The sequence below is a fragment of the Piliocolobus tephrosceles genome, chromosome 14 (assembly GCF_002776525.5).
Source record: "Piliocolobus tephrosceles isolate RC106 chromosome 14, ASM277652v3, whole genome shotgun sequence".
Classification (NCBI taxonomy): Eukaryota; Metazoa; Chordata; class Mammalia; order Primates; family Cercopithecidae; genus Piliocolobus; species Piliocolobus tephrosceles.
The window spans coordinates 109954894-109979745 of NC_045447.1; the positions used below are offsets into that span (position 1 = coordinate 109954894).

The window sequence follows — 24852 nt, forward strand, 5'->3', positions numbered from 1 at the left end:
CTTATTCTGAAGCTAAAATACAATTTTATAAAACTGGATATAAAATTAACACAAATATAATTAAAATTCATTTGCTTAAATATTCTTAAAATTAACAGAAGCTAGGTTAAATAGTGCAACTAGAGAATACTGAATTATTTGTATCTTTCAATAAATCTAGCTCGATTATTAAGGAGTTTTCTATCAAATCTGATTCCTCAGGAACTACGGCATAGGAAAACGATGTGGTGTGGACTGTGATGAGATACTCAAAGACTGTGTGATAATTTTTGTGGCAGAAGTAGTAATAGTATTAATAATAACCATTATTGAGCACTTACTGTGTGCCAAGGGCTTCAGAAGCAGTTTACAGAAATTAACTCAGGGACTTTACTCAGAAACACAGATGAGGAAACTGAGGTACAGAGATATTAAATAACACACTTAAGGTCATACTGCTATTAAGTAGCAAAGCAACTATTTGAACCTAGGTCTGCCTAATTCTAAAACTCTTAACTACCATGACATATCATGTTAGCACCTTCAATCGGAAAGTCTATGTTCTTGAGATGTGTAACTTTATTTATCACTGTAACTTCAGTACTTCATATACTACCAAGAAAATAGAAGGAGTTCAATTGATGAATGAATTAATACATGAAACCATACATGTCGATGCTAAGTTAGGAAAAATAATATACGTTCAGAGGACAGTGACAGATTATAATATAGTTGAAACAAAGGTTCTGCATGGGAAGAAGTGTGATATCAAAATGAAAAATAAATTATACCTTTACAGAAAAATTACAGAACGTAAAATTGGAAGCTTTGCAGAAAACTCAAAGTTCTTTATCACTACGATCTTAACTCTCTCAAAAATACCCAACATAATTTATACCCTACTGTGTGCATAGATGATCATTTTTTCCTTCAGTATACAGAGGTTATTTAATATACAGAAATTTCAGTTTACAATCCACTGTAGTCAGGGGCCCTTCCAAGTCCTTTGTATAAAAACAGCATAAGTTTTGACAGAATATCAAATTTTGGCATTAAATAAATTCATTAACTATGTTGGGTATTTTTGAGAGTTAAGATTGGAGAGATAAACACAAAAACTTTTTTTTTTTTTTAGAACTTTGAGTTTTCTAGCAAAGATTCCAATTTTACGTTCTGTAATTTTTCTGTAAAGGTATAATTTATTTTTCATTTTGATATCACACATATTCCCATGTGGAACCTGTGTTGCAAGTCTACTGTCACTGTCCTCTGAACATATACGATTATTCCTAACTTAGCATCGACATGTACGGTTTCATGTATTAATTCATTCATCAATTGAACACCTTCTATTTTCTAAGTACATGAAGTACTAAAGTTTGGCATTATGCCAAAACTTGATATTCTATCAAAACAGAAAGTTACAAACCAGATCAATAAATATCAACTCTTGCAATTAAAAAAGAGACGTAAATAAGAAATACAAGAATGGAAATGACAAGCAAAGTTAACTATAAATTCAACACAATATCAAGTAATATATATCAATAGGTTTTGAGGAGAAATTGGAGAAAATTTATTTTTCATAAGTTGAGAAAACCTGAGGAGAAACTACCAAATAATAACTTATATTATAAAGCTAAAATAACTAAAACTGTTTAGCACTGGAAGAGAAATGAACAAATAGTTAGGACAGAATAATATGTCTAGAAATACAAATGAGTTTAATTTTACACAAAAGTGGCCCTTCAAATCACTGTGGAAAAGCAGACCTATTCAACAAATGACATTAAGATAACTGGCTAACCACCTGAGAAAAATAAAATTGGATTACTACACACCTACAGCAAAATAAATTCTAGCTGAAACAAAGATATAAAGGTATAAAATGAAATCACACGTATTATAAAGAAACCATGAGTGAATGTACTTATAATTTTAGAGTACAAAAGGTTTTTCTAGGCAAACATAAAACCCAGAAACTATAAAGACCAATACCTGTAACTACCTAAACATTTGTAAAAAAATCAATACACAATTCAAAGCTGACTCTACATGACGAAGAAATACTTTCAAAACATTTAATGAGCGAAAAATTAGATTCCAGGATATATCGTTAAGGACTATTAATCAAAGACTATGATTAAAAACAAGAATTAGATTTAAAAATAGCTTTTAAGCATATGAAATGCTACAGCTTCACTCATAAAGAAATGTAAATCAAAGCAAGATAAAAATTTTAAATCTCTCGGACAGTCATAAATTTATGTTTGCTAATACCTAGTGCAAATAAAAAGGTGGAAACAGACATTCTTACACACCACTGGTGGGGATAAAGGGTAATTTAACTCCATTATCAAAAAGTAATCCCCTAAATCCCGCTCTCCTATCCAATTCCAGTACTGACAATTTATCCTACAGTTGTTGTTGCAAAAGCTGTCAAGATATATGCATAAGGATGCTCATGGGAGCATCACGGGCAACATAATCCTCTTGGTACATATGAAGAACTAAAAAAATAGTGTATAGTAAATAAAATAATTATAAAATGTTTTTGTTAAATTGTCATTGAAATTGTTTCTGATGCTCATATGATTGCTACAAAAATCCTCCTCTTTTACATTAATTATGAATTTCACTTAGAATCTCTCAAGCTTCATCATGCAAGATAATATTTTATAATAAATTTACTATGATTCATAAAAACTGAATTTCAATCAAAACTTAGCCTACATCTAAAGCGTCATTCCAAAAATCAATGTTTAAAATGCAGAGCTTGTATCTTTTAAGAATTTATTCTTGGCACAAAACATTCATGCATTCTTAGATGATTTATTCACACCTGAAAAGTTTTTAAATGTATATGAGATGGATCGTATCACACACACATACCTTAGGCCCACCACTCCTTAATTTGTAACACTCAGTTCATTAAAGGGCTTTCTTCAACAAGCTTCACCATTAATTTTTCAGAATTCAATTGTAATTCTGGCATTAGCATAATAAATACAAAAGAACTGATTTCTTCTCCATTTCACAAACTGTCTTTTTAAAACGTACATTGTTTTAAATGAACCAATACAAATTTATCTTTTAAAACTTTCAAAGTTACAATTTTTGTTTGTATTTACTTTTGGGAAATACTGTAGAATGTCACTGGGGATTTCACTAAAAACTCTAAATTCCAGTTCAAATGACTAACTCAATATATGTTTGTGTTGATGCCAGTGAAACAAAAGAACAAATCTAATAAATCCATAATAGTGGTAGAATGCCTGGAAGGGCAGTACCAGCAGGTCAGAACACTGCAGGAGCAGATGAGAACTAGCTCACCTGAAGAACTGAGCAACCCATCTTACACCTCTGAAAGCAAAAACTCCCCCTGCCCTCCCCCACTAAAAACTTTATTCTTCCTACAAGGAACCTAAAAAACAACAATAAGCAAAACAAAACTCAACAAAACAGCTAAGGCAGTTGGAAAGACTGAGTCAAGAAAAATAATGGCCAAGTAATTTTAAGAAGGAAAAGTTACACCAGTCATCAAAGAAACTGATACTAGCATCAGTATGCAACTTTCCCTGCATTAAGCACTGTATATATTTTTCTAAAGCAAAATTTATTTGGAAGAATTCCATAGTAAGTGTTAGGACTTATGGAAATTTCCGAATTTCATCAATTAAAAAAGTCCTTAATACTTCCAAACAATTAAATAAAAAAATTCTTTCCAAGGAAAAAAGTCAGGTTGACATTGAACTCTCATCTGCAATATGGAGTGACAGAAGATAATAAAATGAGTTTTGTCATAAAAGAAAATTTTGAACTTAAAATTCTTTAGGCAGATAAGCCTATGGATAATCAAGTGTGACAGCAATACACAAACACAAAAAATTTACCGAAGAATTTTTTTCTTTTTCTGAGACAGAGTCCCACTCTGTCACCCAAGTGGGAGTGCAGTGGCACAATCATGGCTCACTGCAGCCTCAACCTCCTGAGCTCAAGTGATCCTCCTACCTCAGCCCCCTGAGTAGCTGGGACTACAGGCACAAACCACCACACCTGGCCTCTGAAGAATTAACCGAAGACATTAAGCAAAAGTTGGTATGAACACAAAGAGAAATAAACTGGAAGTCGTAACAAGAAAATTTAACATATTTCTTTCCAGATCCAAATGCTCAGACAAAAAGAAAATAACACTATTAAACATTTTAACAATGCAATTAACAAACATGATTAAATAGAAATATATAAAACCATGTGACCATGATTACAAAGAATGCACAATATAAGCAAAACAACAGAGACTACACCATGCACAACATCAAAGCATAAAAACTGATCCACGGATGTTACCACAAATAAAAAAATATCAAGGCTGTTATCTGATGCAACAAAACTAGAAATTGTCAAGAAGAGTTCAGCCCTCCTACCATCCTGTGCCCCAACAACAGCTATTCACTTGGAAATTTTAAAACTTCTCTTTTAAATAGTACTTGGGTAAAAGAGAACAAAAATCGGGGCCACAGATAATTTAGAAAAGACTAATGAAAAGACTACATATTAAAAACTATAGAACACAGCCAAAGGAGTACTGAAAGGAACTTTTTTTTGAGACAGGGTCTTCTCTGTTGCCCAGGCTGGAGTGCAGTGGCATGGTCACGGCTCACTGCAGCCTAGAACTCCCGGGCTCATGAGATTCTCTCACCTCAGCCTCCCCGGTAGCTGAGACCACAGGCACACACTACCACACCTGGCTGTTTTATTTTTTTAATTTTCTGTAAAGACAGGGTCTCCTTATGGTGCTCAGGCTGGTCTCAAACTCCTGGGCGATCCTCCCGCATCAGCCTCCCAAAGTGCTGGGATTACAGGTGTGAGTAACCATGCCTGGCCCAAAGGAACACTTACAGCTTTAAGGTAATTTATTAGAATGCAAAAAGACTGGAAATAAATAAATAAAGAGACCAACTGAAGAAGGTAAATAGTGATGTACATTATAGCAAGGAATTTACAGTTGTTCCTCCATATCTGTGGGTTTCATAACAGTGGATTCAACTAACTACAAACTGCAATACTAAAAAATTCCATCTGCACTAAACATGTACACAGACCTTGTCATTATTTCCTACACAAAACAATATAAAAGCTATTTATGTAGACTTTACATTGCACTAAGTAAACTACAGATGATTTAAGGTATATGGGAGGATAATAGGTTATATGTAAATATACTATTTTATATCAAGGACTTGAGAATCCACACATTTTGGTACCCAAGAGAGGTCCTGGAACCAATTCCACATGGATACCAAGGGACAACTGTGTGTGTGTGTGTGTGTGTGTGTGTGTGATATGATACATCATATATGCACACACACACACATACATATATATATAAAGAGAAAGAAAAAGAAAGGAAGGAGAGGAATTTGAGTCAACTGAGGTAACTATTATAAGCATATTTTACCACATTATCAAATGAGTATCTTCGTTAACTTTACTTTCTTTCATTCTTGTTCTTTTTTTTTTTTTTTTTTTTGAGACAGGGGGTCTCACTTTATTGCCCTGGCTGGAGTGCAGTGGTGCAAACATGGCTCACCGTAGCCTCAACCTCCCCAGGCTCAGGTGATCCTCCCACTTCAGCCTCTGAAGTACCTGGGACTACTGGACACACCACCACACCTAGCTAATTTTCTGTATTTTTAGTAGGAAAGATGTTTTGACATGTTGCCCAAGCTGGTCTTTAACTCCTAGGCTCAAGCAATTCGCCTTCCTTGGCCTCCCAAAGTACTGGGATTACAGGCATGAACCACTGTGCCTGGCCCATTCTTGTTCTATAATATTTTAAATATCTTTTAAGTATTTTAATATATTTAAAATATTACTTTTCCCTGTTTTGTTCTCTCTCCTGTCTGCTGTCACAGTGGCATAAAAGAGATATATATAGGCTCTGTAGTGACATTGAGAACCAGGGAACAACTGAATTCAGAGCTAAAAACAGTACTTGAGCTATTGAATACTTAAAATACATTAAGTACCGTTATTATCTTCAGGATCACATTGAATTTGATACTCAGGATGCATTTATGTGATTGAAAAACTAAGAGAATTTAAAATGACAGCAATTATAATATCTTGAGCCAGTAGTTCTGAAAAGTTTGCATTGAAATGGTCTTTATGATCGACAAAAGTAAACTTGGACTTCTCAGCAATCTTGTACTTAAGACCTGTATGAAAGAGTCTGTTTTAAAACTTATGGTAAGTAGTTCATTACCAAATATGATAAAAGATTTCATAAAATCACTTCATTTTTATTCTTATCTGGTTTCCTGGAGGCTGAGAATAGTATTTTTAAAAAGACATGTAAGTATAGTATACTTTTTTATATTTCACTGCTTTATTAGAAATCTTTTTTGTAAGAATCCTATATAACATATTTATGAACATACATTTATGAAGGAGAAAACTGAAGTATGGATATGAATAGCATTCACAGACATAACGGCAGAGACGAGAATAAGCACAGACCTAGTCTTTCTGATTCCAACTTTCCTGTATTCATAGAACATATTTCATATTTTCTGGATGCAATTAGTCAGCTAGACAACTTGAAATAAGTTCATGAAGCACTTTTGTTACCAATATCTATAACTATCGCCTTTACATTCTCACGTAAATAAAAAACAATATAATGAAGCTTTTACATATACATTTACATATACATAACTTTACATACACATTCATGGAAGTTTAACAAATCAACCTAAGTAAATCATGTAAATCCAGCCAAGCAACAGATTAAAACCCCAAAGCAAACCCAAGCTGAAATTCTGTTTTGCCATTATGATAGTAAATCAAATGTAACTTGCGAATAAAATTGGTAATCTTTCAAAAATTAGAACTATAAAACAAATATTTTAATAATATCTTTAAATTCTATGGTTTTAAAATTTATACTAATACATTTTAATGTGTGATATTTAAATATTTCTATATGCTTTTGTAATACCAGCATCATGAGTCAAATATGTCTAGAGATTTTACCTTTTTTGCTGTAGAAGAAGGGGGTTCCTTTTTCATACTTCTTAGTAAAAACTCTGGCATGTTATTTTCAATATCCTCACGAGTTCCCTTTTTATGCAAAACTGCAGCCAGAAATGAAATAACCTGGGGAAAAAAGACGTTTTCAATCACTGTGTATAATGTATCATGACGTACAAAATTTCACTGCTGACATGACTATTCAATTAGTGACAAAGTATGTACAAAGAGATTTGTTGGGTGGAAAACAGAACATGAAATATTAGTACAGATTTTCTTTATTTCTAGTAACAAACAGTATTTTTCACACTTGTAAACAAATAAATAAAAATCCTCACATTACCCTCTTTTCACGATAACTTCTACCTACCCAATGAATTCTTTCTTAATTCCATCACTTGAGACACTACCTTTTTATTTGTTTCTAACCATGGAAACTATCTCTTCATATCCTCTATTAAAATAAACTGTATACATTCTTGTTTCCACGTAGAAAATAAACTCCTTAAGGGGGATAATATTTGGCCCATGAATTTGTACATTTCTATTTATCTAATAAATATATGTGAAATGGCAAAATGTTATTTTAAGATAGACTAATTCATTAAAATATACAACATTTTGAATAACAGCTCATCTCCAAAAATCAAGTGAGAAAGATAGATAGAAAAAAGGAACCATAACCTCATATAATAAAGAGCAAGAAATACTGAATTGATTAGACTTTGAATCAAATGTTGGCTCTGATCGCTTGCCTGCTCTATGAACTTGGACAAGGTAGTTAACCTCTCTGAATAATATCTGTAAAAATGGCAAAAAATTATTTTGGTAGGGTTGTTTTAAAGATTGGGAAGAAAGGTATATGAGGTATCCATATGGAAGAAAATAATTGATCATTACCTTACAAAAATAAATTCTATAAGAAAAAAACTATATAAAACAAAAAACTATGTGAGAATCAGAAAAATTATAGAAAAAAGTATACTTAACAAGGGTGTGGATACCTAGTCTGAACCCCAAATGCTAGAAGAAAATAAGTGATACAGGAGAAGTGTCTGAAGAAATAAAAGCTGAAAACTTCACTGATATTTAAAAAATCAAGCCACAGATTCAAAATCTTCTTCTAAGAACCAAAACCAAAACAAAATAATTTTAGTTATAATTTTAATGTATGTGTAAATAAATTTTTAAAGTAGGACTATTATTTCCGTATGTTATTCTGCTCCTTGCTTTTTTTCACTTAAACATGGGTCTTGGAGATCTTTTTATGTTGGTACGTAAGGACTGTTCTCATTCACTCATTAATACGTTACCACGTACTATAGATGATATGTTCTGTAACTTTACCATTCCTCTAGGGACCTAGGGAGAAAGATTTTGGGGTTGTTGCCTATTTTAGGAAATGGCAAATAGTGAATACCTGTAGGATAGAATCCTAAGAGTATTTCTGTGTAGGATAGATTCCTAAAAGTCAAGTTTCTGGCTGAAGTGTATAAATCTTTTTCTTTTGAAACAAGGTCTTGCTCCGTCGCCCAGGCTGGACCATCATGGTGATCTCGGCTCACAGCAACCTCTGCCTCCTCTTCAAGTGATTCTCATGCCTCAGCCTCCCAGCTAGCTGGGATTATAGGCGTGTGCCACCACACCTGGCTAATTTTTGTATTTTTTAGTAGAAGCAGGGTTTCACCATGTTGGCCACGCTGGTCTTGAACTCCTGACCTCAAGTGATCCACCCACCTAGGCCTCCCAAAGTGCTGGGATTCCAGGTGTGAACCACTGTACCCAGCCAGATCTGTCTATTTCTTTTAATCTGCCAGTTTTACCTGCATGTATTTTGAAGCTCTGTTACAGAGTCACAGACCTTTATGGTTATATCTTCCTTATGAATTGACTGTTTTTTAACTATGAAATGTCCCTTATAGGCAGCTCTTTTACTCATTCTGACAATCTCTGATATTTAATTGGAATATTTAGTTGATTTACATTTAACGTAATTCTTATGTTTGGATTTGGATATAACATTTGCTTTCTGTTCATTCAGAAACACTCTGATTTTAACTGTTTGAACAACCTGTTTCCTGTTCTTCTTTCCTGCCTTCTTTCAGGTTGATATGGTATTTTTTAGAATTTGATTTTAATTTTTCTATTGACTTTTTATTTATACTTCTTTGCTTTTTATTTTTAGTGGTTCCTCTAGTGATAAAATATACATTCTCAACTTATTGCAGTGTGCCTAATAATGTACTGCTTCAGGTAAAATATGTTTCTTGTAATAGGTCATTCTATTCTCATTTTAAGGAATCTAAGAGTTAGGAATGCTACGTGTAATGCCTAAGATACCTAGCTGATAACTACCTAATACCTAAATTTCAAAGGTTAAACCAAACTTATATTTGCAGAATATAGCCAGTTTGGTTTTGGTATATATTATTTCCCTTTTTAAATTTCTGTGTTCTGTGTCCTAACATTTTGTTTAAGAGATAGGCCTCTATATGAGTAAGAGAAATTGGCTTGTAAATTTCCTGTGTTATAATGTTCTTGTCAGATTTTCTTATCAAAGTTATGCTGAACTCCTAAAACAAGGTGAGAATATTTTCCCCTTTTTCTAAACCCTGAAAGGGTCTGTTATAGATTAGCATTACAGTAATAAAAAAAAATAATAAAACAGATTGGACTTCATAAAACTTTTGTGCATCAAAGTAAAATAACAAGAAAATAAAAAGACAACTACAGAATGGGAGAAAATACTTGCAAATCACATATCTGATGAGGGATTAGTATCTAAAATATATAAAGAATTCTTACAACTCAACAATAAAGAAGACAATGAAATTAAAAAACACGCAGAAGACTGAAATACATATTTTTTTCTCTAAAGATATACAAAGGGCCAAAAAAGCACATGAAAACATGTTCAACATCACTGGTCATTACAGAAATGCAAATCAAAACTGTAATGAAATACCACTTCACACATAGTAGGATGGCTATAATGAAGAAAACCAAAAAATAACAAGTGCTGGCAATGATGCGTAATAACTAAAAGTGGAAACAACCCAGAAACTAGAAAGAGGTGGGAGTTGCACAACATTCTGAATGCATTAAATGCACTCAATTAATCATTTTAAATAATGAACTGATGTTGTGTGGATTTAATCTCAATTTAAAAATTACATCTTGCAGTTTTATATGAATGCATTTGTGTTCCTTGCATATGATCTTGTATATAATACAAAAGTAGCTTTTGCAAATTATATTGGCTAAAATATTATTAAAAAATGACAAATAGGATGTTTAAAACTTGTCCTAAGTTTTAAAATATTCTAATAAAATCTGCATTTCAATTTACAGGACTTATACCAAAGATTTTGGTGTCTGACCAACCAGCTTCATACTAGCTATGTGACATTGGGCAATTTACACAACTTTTCTATATATGTCAATATTTTCACCAATAGAGGCAAGAATACTTAATTAACATGAATGTTTAATGGAGAATGTTTATCATAGAGCCTGGCAAATATAGACAATGTAAGTTATAACCATAGAACCATACTGTTACCCAATTCAACTTAAAATTCACTAACGCATTCAATAAAAATATATCTATTACCTACTAAACACGAAGATGCTGGAATAGTCTAGATGAAAAGCTATTTCTAGATGCTGGAACAGTCGAGATGAAAGGCTATTTCTATCATTCAGCAGTATGAAATCAAGCTGATTTGGGGGGCAGGGAGGAGGTAGTTAGATGTGCTGAAGGAGCATGGCTGAGAAAAAAGTAGACAGATGAACAGAAAATAAACAGTTACTGAAGAATCCAGTGAGAGATTAATGTGAGCAAACTGACTGATGTAGAACATAAATTAAAAGAAAGAGAAAGGATACTCCACAAATGACTGAGTTTAGGCATTGGACTCTTTATTGTTAACACCACCTAAGTAAAAGATCTTTGATGCATGTTCACAATTTTCATTTTATAAATACTTTTAAAGTTATGTTTTCTATTAAAAATAATCTAAGACTAGAACTTACTGAATTCCTTGATGGTGTAAATAAACATAATATTTTGGGTTCTGACTACCTTTTGGAATATAATTTAACACTGATCACAGAAAATTTATAATTAAAAGTATAGGTAATTGGCATATTGACTGGAAAGGGGCATGAAAAAACTTTTTAGGGTAATGGAATTGTCCTATATTTTGATTAGCATGTTAGTTACACAGACAGACACATTTGTCAGAGCTCATTAAGCAGTACACCTGAGATCTGTGCATTTTACTGTTTAATTAAGTGTACCTTAAAGAATTAAAGATACACACATGTACACACACACACACCATATTGATAGATACACTCTTTTTAATTTTAGGTAACTGCTCCTCAAAGGCTACTGAAGAAGCAAAAGAGAAACCTATTAGATACCGTAACAGTTTAAATGAGGTGATATAAGATCTAATACACTGATTTGCTCTTAACTCACCTATGGATTGTTTCATTATAGAAAAATTATATTCCTCATTGTACAAATTCATAATTCAATTTGTTCATCTATCCAAGGTGATACACAATCTTAATTCTAACTTCATTTGTCATATTCTCTAAAACAAAGATATGTGAAATGTATCTTATATTTAAGAATCTCAGATCTTTGGAAGATGTTTCATAGGTGGTGGCTAAATTTATAAACTCTAATTATAGATTAGTTTTACTTAATTCACTAAATCCACTAATGATTTTTAAAAATCTTTGTATCTCATTTAAATCATCTATACTACCTCTTAACACTACTCATCCACCCACTCCCAAAAAACTTAAGCTGAAATAATAAACTTTAGTTGAGAATACAAACTAACTGGAGAAGCTAGCTAAAACCACTAACAAACTCTTAGCTATATATTAATTATATTAATTAAAATACACTAATAGGTATTATGGCAATGCTAGCAGTAATGTGTCAACATACAAAAGATAGTTAGGGAAGGATGTGAAGAACAGCACAGGGAGATTTCATGGACCAGGACTATAAACGGCACTTACCACGTCTACCCTTATTTCTGTTGGCAGAACCAGTCACAAGCCCCACTGACATGCAAGGAGACTTGGGAAATGCAGTCTCTGTCAGCTAGCCCAAACTCTAAGAAGGCAAAGGAAATATGTATTTTGGGTGGAGATCTAGCCATCTTATCACACTATAGTGGTCCAGCAGAGGTCTATCAAAATATTAATACACAGAAGACTAAAGACAAATTTACAAGGAAGGTTTTGTAACTTATCCGCAAAGAAAAAGCCAGAACATGTTTTATTGTGGAAGAGTTCTAAAATTGCTTATAGATGAAAAGAACAAAAACAAATATTTAAATCAGTCACCTCTAAAATAGTGAAAGGCCAAAAACTGCATTTCAGAAATGAAATACCACTCCGGGAAAGCTTTCTGTTTTTACATGCATTCCTTTCTAAATTCTGTCGGCCAACAGTTTTACAAGTCATCTTTACTCACACAGCCAGCTCACGACATAGAGAGTCAATCTGAGGCTGGGGAAAAGGGCAACAAACCTTCCCTTAGACCAGAACAGAAGAAGGCATAGCAGAAATTGTCTATTTCTTATAGGACAAAAAGAGAAAAAAGTCTACTACCTTATCTGTCAACTCCCTGGGAGATAAAAAGGTACAGAGAGAGTGGTTCAGAAGCACACTTCGAAAGTATGACTTTTGCTTGCTTTGAAAAAAAAAACAAACAAAACAAAACACAAAGTGCTGTTTTGAAATGGGGTCTCTCTCACTTATCTTTACAAAGCTCTCTCCTAAAATCAGAACTACATGCCAAAACAAGGAACACAATTTTATCTTTGAAATACTGGTACATTTTTGTTTCTGCTTAAAAGGGCTCAGGGATCTGGAGGCTAATTAACCTTCCATATTGGATATTATGGCATTTTCTCAATGAATGAAAATAAAGACAATATTATTCTTCTCTTTACTACTATATTCCTGAGGGAATAACTTGACTTGCGATCCCAAGAACCTTCATATTTTAGTGTAGTTTTGAAACTACTGAAGATCTTATTATCCAAAAAAGGTACTAAAAATAACCTAAGAAAGCTTTAATTATCAGCAATCCCATTTCTCTCAAGAGTGAGGTTTACATCTTTTTAATACGACAGCCTTCAGTAATGATATTTTCAATAATGTAGTATCTAATAATATAGAAACAAAAATTCAAAGAATGTGTTCATGCTTTGCAAAATTCTATCTCTGCTACTCAAAAGGTACTATTACCTTCTTTGCATAGCAAATGAGAAAATAAATATGGTAAGACATATTACTGCATCAGCTTAATAGTAGTCCTCTTTAAGACTTTGGTGTCTGTAAAAACTAATTACCACATTACGATTAAAAACTAAATTATTTTGATTCAATGAACTTCAGCTCTTCTCTTTTGTGATACACCTTTCAAATACTATATTAGAGCTATGCCTTCAGCAAAAAATAAAATTCATTAGAACTCAATTCAAAACTCACAGTTTGGTGGGTTTCCAAAAGCAAAGTGTGAAAACACCAACCTCCCTGTGGAGTCTTCTTTGACAACCCCAGGCAGGCTTGTTTCTCCCCTGCAACCCACTTACACTTACCAGACTAGATCATGACTCTTGGCCTCGTTTCCTTCTGTGGACTCTGTAAGGCAGGTGTATTAGTCAGGGTTCTCCAGAGGGAGAGAACTAATGGAATAGCGATATACGGGGAGTTTATTAAGTGTTATCTCACATGATCACAAAGTACCACAAACAGCCCGTCTGCAGGCTGAAGAGCAAGGACAGTCAGTCCGAGTTCCAAAACGGAAGAACTTGGGTCCAAGGGCAGGAAGCATCCGGCACGGGAGAAAGATGTAGGCTGGGAGGCTGGGCCAGTCTCTCTTTTCACATTTTTCTGCCTGCCTACTTTCTAGCCACGCTGGCAGCTGGTAAGACGGTGCCCACCAGATTCAGGGTGGGTCTGTCTTGCCCACTGACTCAAATGTTCATCTCTTTTGGTGCGCCCTCACAGACACACCCAAGATCAGTACTTTGGATCCTTCAATCCAATCAAGTTGACACTCAGTACTGACCATCGCAGTAGGTATCATATGCATTTATATTAGGCTCTTCAGTGCCAATCACAGCGCCTGACCCAGACTGAGTACTTATTAAATGTCAACCAATTGAACGAATGGTTAAAAATTGAATAAAAGGCTTTTAACTAACTGTATTATTAAGCCAAAAGATGAAGGCAGTAAATGATAGAAGGGGAAAAAATAAAGAGTTCCAGAATAGAAATGAAAATGGTTACTTCTGTGCCTGACCCTAGATAGGGAAGTCATTCCTGTGGCTGTTTTATGTACTAAGTTAAAAAGCTGAACAAAATTGTCTCTAACATCATTTCCATTTCTAAAAGTATTTTTTTAAACAATGAAATGGTCATAATCCTATGTATAAATATTCATACAGAGGCCAGGCACAGTACTTCCTGCCTGTAATCCCAGCACTTTGAGAGGTCAAGGCAGGCGGATCACTTGAGCTCAGGAGTTCAAGACCAGCCTGGGCAACATGGCAAAACCCCATCTCTACCAAAAATACAAAAAATTAGACGAGCGTGGTGGTGTGTGACTATGGCCCCAGCTACTTGGGAGGCTGAAGTGGGAGGATCACTTGAGCCCCAGAGGTGGAGGTTGCAGTGAGCCGAGATCTCACTACTGCACTCCACCCTAAATGACAGAGTGAGACCCCCATTTCAAAAAAACAAAAAAAGAAAAAAAGATTCACATAGACTAAACATCCCTTAACTGAATTCACTGAACTCACCAGATAATCAAAGTTTTCTCTCCCCTCTGAAAAACATACCATCTGAGCTAAGGCTCTCAAACTTGAGTGGGCCTTGGAATTAACTGAAGCATTTGTTAAAACACAGATTGCCATCCTCTCCCACTACCCAAGAGTTCACAATTCAGTATGTCTGCAGTGAGACCCCAGAATTTAGAGTCCTAACAAGCTCCCAGGTGACACTAATGCTGCTGACCCAAAGACTGACCCACTTTAGAGAACCACTACTCCACGGTACGCACCCGCTCACCTCTTTTCCTATCACCGAGCTGTCTGATTACCAAAGGTCAGGTTCCCAAACCTGTATAATCCAGTTGAAATTGTTTATTGTACTTACATTAGCTAATTATCACGTAAATGTACAAAAGGGATTCATTTTCAAGTGACCTGTTGAATTTGATGTGAAAATTCTGTGAAACATTGGGAGACAGTCATAAAAATCTTGGATTTTGTATTCAAAGTTCCTCCCATGTATCTTTAATTTTTCAGTCCCACTAAAAGTAAAAATAGTAGGTGATGAACTGCATGATGTTAAACATATCAAGGGCACAATGGACATGAGGAAATCTGGGAGTGATAGACATGTTCATCATCTTGGTTGTGATGATCTTTTCTTGGATGCGTGTATGTCCGATAAAATATATTAATGTCTGCTACTTTAAAATGCAACAAAAGGTGGATGGATATTACAAAACCATGTATAATGAAACAGTAACAGAATCTAAGTGGTGAGAATATGGCTTTTCATTGCACCATTCTTTTAACTCTTCTGTATTTTAGAAAAATGTCAGAAGATATTCAGGAAAAATTAGTTTATAATCTTTGACCAAAAAAAATCTGCTTATAAGATAGTAGTTATTATGTGACTCCATTTTTGCTTACGTATGTTTGTGTGTGTGTTTACAGAAGTATACGTAGGTATGTGGGCATATCATTATGTATGTTGCATATTCATCTGTGCCCTCTTCACCAGATCTGTCCTTCCAATTCACTTAAAAATACTCAAGTCTTTCCTATCCCCAAACAATACAAAACAAACAAAAAAGAAACCCCCCCAAATTCTCATCTCTCTCTTCAGCTACTACTAGGTCACTTTTATTCCCTTTCAAAGCCATTTACTAAAGAGGGAAATACACATTCTGTGTCCATGTCTTCACCTACTCCGTTATGGCTTGTGTCTGAAAGCTCCAGCAAAATGGCTCTTGCTCAGCATACCAACGATTTCTACGTCACTAGAACAAATGGACATTTTTCATTTCTCATCCCCTGTAGAATGCAAAATATTAAATTCACCTACTTTTAAATTTGAAATGAGGGAAGGAAACTTTATTTGCTATGTAAAAGAAGCTTAAAAAAAAGACTTCAATTTCATATCATGGCCAAATCAGAATATGAAAAGGGGGAAACTTAAGGGATGAAATCAAGAAAAAGGAAAAAAAAGAAGATAGAACTATAGCTCAAAGAGTAAATGTCAATGGTCTATTTTCATTACCAATTAATTTTACTACATTTTGAAATTTTAGTTAGCACAGTAATCATTCACATTTCTTCAACTGGCTTAGGCATATCTATAGAAGCTTTATCTATCTATAGAAGCTCTATCTTAAATGGGTCTTTCAAACCACCTATCTATGTAGAAATTATTCCCTGAGTTACAACAATAACCAGAGAACTAGGTCCATAAGCATCAGACAAATCCGGCTGAGTATCAAAATTAGTATAGAAACCACTTCCTCATCTTCAGACAGGGCTCCCTCAAAGACTTGCACAGCACACCAACAGCATGTACCACGGCATCTCCAAGTCCTTCAATGATTACAGTGTGTCAGGTGACACAAAATTCTGCAGTAAAATCAGCTCCTTTAAATACACTCCTATGAACTGCAAAATAAATTTCCTTGTAACATGGGCCTCAGAGATGAAAGACAGCCTTCAAATTTGAGACTAAAATGTGCACAAGAATTTGAATTCAAATTGTATTTAAGTTGGAGGATGGTGGTTCCCAAACAGATCACTTTTTGTATGTAGTACCCTCATGTTTCTTTTTTTTTTTTTTTTTTTTTTTGAGACAGAGTCTCGCTCTTTTGCCAGGCTGGAGTGCAGTGGCACAATCTCGGCTCACTACAACCTCTGCCTCCCAGGTTCAAGCGATTCTCCTGCCTTGGCCTCCCAAGTAGCTGGGACTACAGGCGTGCACCACCACGCTGGCTAATTTTTGTATTTTTAGTAGAGATGGGGTTTCACCACATTGGCCAGGATGGTCTCGATCTCTTGACCTTGTGATCTGCCTCAGCCTCCCAAAGTGCTGGGATTACAGGCGTGAGCCACCAAACCCAGTGTCACGTTTCTTATTTTGAAGTTGAACATGCATTGGCTAATCAAGGAATTGTGGTAACAAACATTCTACCACAGGCAGTATGGTAGTAAGAACAGTAACAGTGTGTGTGAAAATAGTTACAGCAGGGCTTTAATTAATTACTTAATTTTCCTCTAGTACTCACCTGTAACCTTGGTCCCAGATGGTGTTACTGAAATACCACGGGTTCGGTCTAAGACCTGCTACTCACCATACAGACAGCCAATCACTGAGACAACACATATTGCCAACAAAAAACGCTTTTATCAGGCACTGTAGCCAAGGATCAGTCTCAAACCCATCTCCCTGACCAAAATTAGGAGTTTTTACAGCAGGGAACAAACGTAACAATGTATGGGAAAACAGGAACTTGGGAGGGCTAAGGAAGTAATCTGATGAATGAGGCCTGGTGTCTCACTGTCTGGACTCTATGATCTGGTGAGTTTCAGCTCTTTGATACTTTGTGACAGGCCTGGGGGTCCTTTCCTGAGGAAGGAACTCAGATGAAACAAATACAAGTTTAAAGCTTTAGGACCAGAAGGGTCAATTTCTATGTTTATCCAAAAACAAACAAACAAACAAAAAAACAAAACTGCCTGTGGGACTGCTGTGTCAGTTTCAATAGCAGTTTCTTGAAGGCTCCTTTCTTTATTCTTGCTGTCTATCCTCCACCTACAGGACACCCAATGTGCAGGTCTAAACTATCCTAGGCTTGAAGGAACATAGAGTAGGGTTAACGGTAATATGATGATTGAAAGACTTTATTTTAGCCTAGCTTCTCACACCAGACCTTTACACACGGTAGCATTATTTGGCTATTTTTTTCTTTTATTTTTCCTTATTCCATCATTGGTGTCTGAAATTTGGCTATTTATAAAGATTAAACTTAGTTTTTCACTTACCTTTAAGTTCCAATAACTAATGGAGGTAACATGAAGAAGAAAATAGGTTAAACTCAATTATAAGAAAGGAAGTAGAAAAACTTAATCACAAACTAGGCACACATTCCTGAAAATCTAAAGTGATTGTTTAGTATAAAATCTAGATTCAGGCCAGGCGTGGTGGCTCATGCCTGTAATGCTAGCACTTTGGGAGGCTGAGGCGGGTGGATCACGAGGTCAGGAGATCGAGACCACCCTGACTAACACAGTGAAACCCCGCCTCCACTAATAATACAAAAAATTAGCCAGGCGTGGTGGCGGGTACCTGTAGTCCCAGCTACTGGGGAGGCTGAGTCAGGAGAATGGCGTGAACCCAGGAGGCGGAGCTTGCAGTGAGCCCAGATCACGCCACCTTACTCCAGCCTGGGCGACAGGGCGAGACTCTGTCTCAAAAAAAAAAAATCTAGATTCAAAACTGTTCTTTTTGGATCACAAACCTCTTTGAAAATCTAACCAAAGCTAAAGACCCTGTAGTAGGCAGCTTCTGACAGGACTTCCAATAATACCCACCTCTTTGCATTCCCAGTCCTGTTTAATCTCCTTCCCTTGAGTTCTGGCTGGACCTAGCAACTTGCTTCTAATGAAGAGAATATGACAAAAGTGAGGGATGTCTCTTCTGTTATTACACCACCAAAGACCATGACTTCTGTCTTACTAGTGCTATCTTTTGCCCTCCTACTTGCTCTCCTTTTTTGAAGCAAGCTACCTTGTGTGAGATGCTCCACGAAGAGACCCACGTGGCAAGGAAGCAAAGGAGGCCTCCAGCCAACAGCTCACAAGAAACTGAGGCCAAGAACCCCAACAAGGAACTGAATCCTGCCAACAAACAGGTGGGCTAGGAAGTGAATCTTCCCCAGTCAACTTGAGATGACTGCAGCCCTGTGAGAGGCAAAGCTAGAGGACCAGGCTAGGCAGCAGCTGGATTCCCGACCCACAGAAACTGTGAGACAATACGTGAATATTGTTTTAAGCTGTTAAATGTTGGCATAATTTGTTATACAGAAACAGATAACTACAACAAATCACCTCTTTAGGAACGTACGTCTGTGTACAAATTCTAGTACACATTTTAGGGAATTTGGAAGTCTCTCTCAAGTTCGCAAACAGAACTCCTAGTGACCCAAGGATTCCAGATTAAGAAACTTCTAACATGATAAACTTCAAACAATACACACAAAAGGCCTATAGGAACAATTTAATCATGCTATGAGGCATAACAAACATTAGAATGCTTTCCTTCCATAAAGTATTAAGAAAGTTAAATGACTTCCAATATACTGATATCTTAGTACCAGTATTATCAAAGGTAAAATCAAACCAAGTGGTACCAAAACATTATTTTTGAATACAATATTTCATAGGTACTGAAGAATGATAAAATAAGTGAGACACTGTCCTCAACTTTGAGGACTTCACTATCTAGTTGGTGAGACAAACACAAACATACACACGCACACACAAAATAGCTATCATAACAGCAGCACAAATAGAGATTTACAGATAGTATCCGCTCATGTACACAGTAAAGTGACTTTACTGAATTTTAATTATAACATAATTAAAATAAATACCTGTACTGTTTTTCCAAGTCCCATGTCATCACCAAGAACGCACCCTCTTCCATGGATGTAGTGTCCATAAAGAAACTGGGCTCCTTCTCTTTGGTAGTCTCTCAAATACCTATTGATGGTATAAGGAATAGAGTCTCCATCGTCAGATAATTTAAAAGCAACAGAAGATGACGGAAATGTTCGGTTTGGGAAATAAGGTTTTTCCAAATCTTCATCATCAAATATAAGATTCCTAGGGCAATCTTTAACAAATTTTACTTCTTGAAGCTGTTTAAGAGGTATTTTCCTTTCTTGAAAATCTGAATATAAGACAACTGCAAATGACTTGCCATTTTCATCCACTGTGACAGATTTTATGCTTGCTTCACAAAGTTTTCCATGATCTGGAGAAGGGACAAGACATCTTTCTCCTGGATGCCATATGTCTGCAATAATAAAGAAAATAAAGTTTCCAAAGTTAGCTTATAAAGTGACACCTCATTTATCCACAGCTATGAGAAAAAATACATACCTCACATAAATGCCTTTTCCAAAAAACTGGAACAAGATACATTATAACATGTATAGATATTTTTCTAAAATATATTTTCAGATATTCTCCTATAATAAACAGAATAAAGGGTACATACTTTATTTCCAGTGGCTCCTACCCTGGCTATGTGTCATCATCTTCCCTGGAGTTTAAAAATGTACATTCTTAGACACCACCTCTGGGGATTCTTATTCAGTGGATAGGGGTCATGGGCATCCGGTTTTATTGTTTTGTTTGGTTGTTACTGTTGAATTCAAAAGATAATTCTGACGCACAGCCAGGGTTGAGAACCACCGACTAAAATATTCTTGCTGACTCCTGAACATAGGTATACATATATTTCATGATATGGTAGAGTAATTGTGAATAGGACTTGGTAATGAGTAAACTAAAATCCTCTAGACAGCAATGCTTTGTGGTTCATTTGTCTGCTTTTTTAGTTATTCCATTGCCTTTCTCTAGAAACAGCTGTTTCTTTTCACTGCAATACTGCTGCTTCTAAACCTTTACTTTAACCACTGCTTGTATACAGCTAATCACAGGAACCTCCAATTCAACTACAGTGATGTCACAGCTTTTTCTCTTCTGGGTTTTGAATAATTATTTGAAGAGATGAATTCTAAGATCCCTTTGTGCTAAGATCCTATTAAAGAGTATTACCTCTCTCTCTATGAACTTATTCTGTGATTAACTGTAAAGCCATTTTATTTTCTCAGAAAATACACCACGATGAATGAGGAAGGAGTCTGTAGAGTATACTACTGATACAATTAAAAAGTATCCAAAAAAAACTAAGTAAAAATAATTTTCCAAATGGAATTTCTTATGGCAAGAATCCAAAAATAATTCTATGGCCACAAATATAAGAATACTAGGAATTATTTTTCTTATACCTTTCTCACTGAGATCAGATAACCACTGGCAGTTTCCTAGGGTCTTCCTGATGACCTTGAGTTAGATTTTTATAACATTCAAGATTACAACATGACATGTTTATACTATCTAAAGCAAGAATAGTTCATTATGTTCCTCATCTATCAGTTGTTCCTCAAAAGTAAAGCCACTAACTTTGATGAGGTTATTTTACCATAACAATAATGAGTACACAGGGAAAAACGTTCTCTCCCACTCTAATCTCTGGAACCAAACTGTTGACAACTGTTACACCATTCTAAAAGAGTGTTTTAATGTCAAACCAAAGCCTTGATCCACTGTACAAGTAAAACAACAGATAGGTCAACGGGCCCTATTTTCATAACAGTACTATTGGCACCTTAAAACCTAAAGCAACCCTTATACAATTCTTACCCCATTACTACTTTTCCCATTATGTGTTTGCCTACCCTATAATTTAAGACTTATTTTATTATCGATTATTCAACACATGTGATTTAAGCACAAATTATTCACCAAATATTATACCACATAATGGGTATAAAATGAAGAAAACTAATGTCAAAAATGATGGTGACTAATAGTCTTCCTGCATCTCATTAATTGGCATCATCATCTAATCAACTTTTCAAGGTAGAAAACCATTAGTCAGCCCTTAAACCTCATTTAATATTACTCCTTACATCCAATCCGTCAGAATGGCCTGGTTTTACTTCAAAAATGAATCACTCTCCTCCATGCCACCATCTCTCTAAAGCAAAGGCTGGCAAACATTTTCTGTAGCGTCAGTTATTAGCTATTCGTTACTTTAGATTTTGTAGGCCATACATTCTCCTGCCCTTGTAAGGCAAAAGCAACCAGACAAATACATAAACAAACGGGCACAGCTGTGTTCCAATAAAACTTTATTTATAAAAAGAAGTGTCAGGCCAGTCTTAGCCCACAGGCAGTAGTTTGCTGACCTCTGTCTTAAAGCATGCCACCATCAACTCTCCCTGAATTATGCCTAACCAGTCTCTCTGCTCCCAGTCCACCTATTTAGAGTAGGGTACCCCATTATTCTCTATCTCATCATTTTATTTTCTCTGTAGCCCTTACCATAACATTTAATTATCATGTCCACTTGCTTGTCCTTTTCTTCCACTAGAGAGTAATTTCCTTCCCAAGAAAAAGTTTGTACTGTTATAAATTTTATCCCCAGGACCAACACAGGGTCACACAGCAGACATTCAATGAACATGTGAACTTATTACACATTCTTTTTTTTTTTTTCTTTTTTTTAGAAAAGTCTCTCTCTGTCGCCCAGTCTGGAGTGTCATGGCACAATCATAGTTCACTGTAAACTCCAACTCCTGAGCTCAGCCATCCTCCCGCCTCAGCCTCCTGAGTAGCTGGGACTACAGGTGTGCACCAACATGCCTGCCTAAATTTTTATTTTTAGTAGAGACAGGCTCTCGCTTATGTTGCCCAGGCTGGCCTCAAACTATCCTCCCGCCTCAGCTTCCCCAAAGTACTGGGATTACAGGTGTGAGCCACCGCGCCTGGCCTATTACAAATTATCGATCTCACAGATCCTTGATATCTTGCGAGAGAGAAAACTAAAAAGTACATAAACATATACATAACTGTAAAAAGTGCATTGCAAGAAGAATGCTATGAGAAGAGAGTATTGAGAAATGTAATTTAAAAGGGAAAGGGGTCTAAGAACTGTATTTCAGATAAGTGTACAGCAAGCGCAAAAAAAAAAAAAAAAGCCTTAAGGGAATCACACAACTTATTGGAGTATTTTTGGTTTCTGAGTTTGGGTAATTTCTAGAACGAAATAAATTCCGTTAAGTTTGAGTTAGAAATGGAATCTCTCAGTATCCAAACTACAGAACAACTGCTTAAATTGTGAGGATTTCCTGTTGGATTTAACAGGGCTAAGTCTCCTATAATTTAATGAGTCGAAATCATTTGTTTTGGTTTAAGCTTATTACCAATTCAATTCATTCTGGTGATAGGGTCTCTCTCCCTCTTTCACTCCAATGGCCTCCTCGCTATTCCTCAAGCACGTTCTCACCTCGGGGCCCTGGAGCTTTCTGCTCCTTCCACCAGTAAATACCAGAGTGACTAGATCTAGCAGAAGGAATGAACGTCCCAGTCACCATAATCTCCACTCGGCAGCTTCATCTATTTATTTTTAGCTGCCAGTCTCCTATAGGTATTTATATGTGTGGCCCCTGAATTACAGCGTCATCAATTCCTAGACCTCAGAATTCAGCCTTGTAACTTGCCCTCTCTGAGCTTTAGCTCTGAATTCATCTATTTAATGAGATCGATATCTTCCTCAAAGGAAAGCAAGTAAACAATCAGCATGTTGCTGGGCTCAGGAAAATCACTCAGTACCTGGTAGCTTTTGTTATACAGCACGATTATTAATGAAAGCTATTCATTAGGGTGCCAGAAGGCACCCCAGATGACTTGTGGTAGATTATCACATCTTCTTTAAACCTCCTATTTAAGGCAGAATATAATACCCTGACTCAACAGGCAATGAACCTCAATTGAACTAAATATCTCAACCTTCATTTACCTACTTACAACAAACTTCTGCCATTCACTAACAACTGGGCATACAAGAATAAAGAATGAAAATAACGTTTACTGAGTGCTTAATATGGGCCAGACGCGGGGTCACATAAATGCTTTGCGTATTGTTCACGTCACTTAATATTCATAAGAACCTAGTAATGAACCCAGTTTTACAAATGAGGAACCTGCCCAAAGTTGCTCAGCAAGTAACTAACTGTCAGAGGCAGCACTAGATCCCAGGGGCTGACCCCTAAGTCCAGGTTCTCAACACTGAATCGGAGATTTGGTCCCAGGCCTGCAGGGGGTTCACAATCTGCAGCTGTCACTGAAGAGGCTCTACAGGGCAAAACCCCAACCCGAAGGGCACCGGCGAGAACTGGTCCAACGCGACGCAGCAGACCGGCCTCTGGGTAAGGGGCGAGCGCGGAGCTGGTACCTTTGCCTGCGGTTTCTGCGCAGGGCTGTGGCGCCGAGGGATCCATCCGGCCAGGGGGAGGAGCCGAGCCCGGCTGCACGTAACACCCGGAAGGCGGAGGACAGCTAGGTGGCTGGCCGGTGGGCCAATGGAGGCCAACGCCACTTCCGGTCGCCCTCCGAGCATCGCTCTCCGGCAACCCGAAGCCACGGGATGGAGGAGGGGGATCCCAGCTAAGGTAGTGACTAAGGGGACCCAAGGAGAACGAGAGAGCGACGTCCGGAGTGGCGGCAAAGCCACGGGACGCTGTGTGAGGCTGGCAAGGCGGTGTTCACCTAGTTCCTTCGGGCTCCGCCGCCGCCGGTGGAGGACAGGAGGCCAGCATTGCGACCCCCAAATCTCCTCCTCGGGATCTGACCTCAGTCTCCTAACCCCCGCAACTTCCAACCCGGCCTTGGAAAATCCCGCGAGAACGGGCTGCCGATTTGTCACTGGGATCTCGCGAGAACGAAATCTTCCTTTCCGTGGGCGGAGCCATCTTCCTGATGTCTCGCCCCTAGGAGGCCTGTAGCAGGAAGGGCCGCGGGAGTTGCAAGTGTCGCGAGGTTTGAGGTCGCTGGGTGGGCCGGGCGCTGAGCGACACTGGACATAACTGGGGGGCTTGGGAATGCAGTGGCTGTGAAGGGCCACTGAGGC

General features: G+C 36.6%; 1 protein-coding gene across 7 annotated transcripts in view; it reads right to left on the minus strand.

Moving 5' to 3' along the window:
- Positions 1–24644, minus strand: part of ERCC6L2 (ERCC excision repair 6 like 2) — a 136877-nt gene extending 112233 nt beyond the window's left edge. For 5 of the 7 annotated variants that reach the window (XM_023185238.3, XM_023185239.3, XM_023185242.3 and 2 more), the window contains exons 1-3: positions 24178–24644; positions 19742–20166; positions 7018–7140 (exon numbers count right to left, since the gene is read on the minus strand). In XM_023185238.3, coding sequence (XP_023041006.1) covers positions 7018–7140; positions 19742–20166; positions 24178–24223 — 594 coding nt within the window. In that variant the 5' untranslated portion in view covers positions 24224–24644. Of the gene's footprint in view, positions 1–7017; positions 7141–12057; positions 12155–19741; positions 20167–24177 lie in introns of those variants that run through there. The other 2 variants (XM_023185240.2, XM_023185241.2) reach the window with 2 other exon arrangements.
- Positions 24645–24852: the final 208 nt, after the last annotated feature.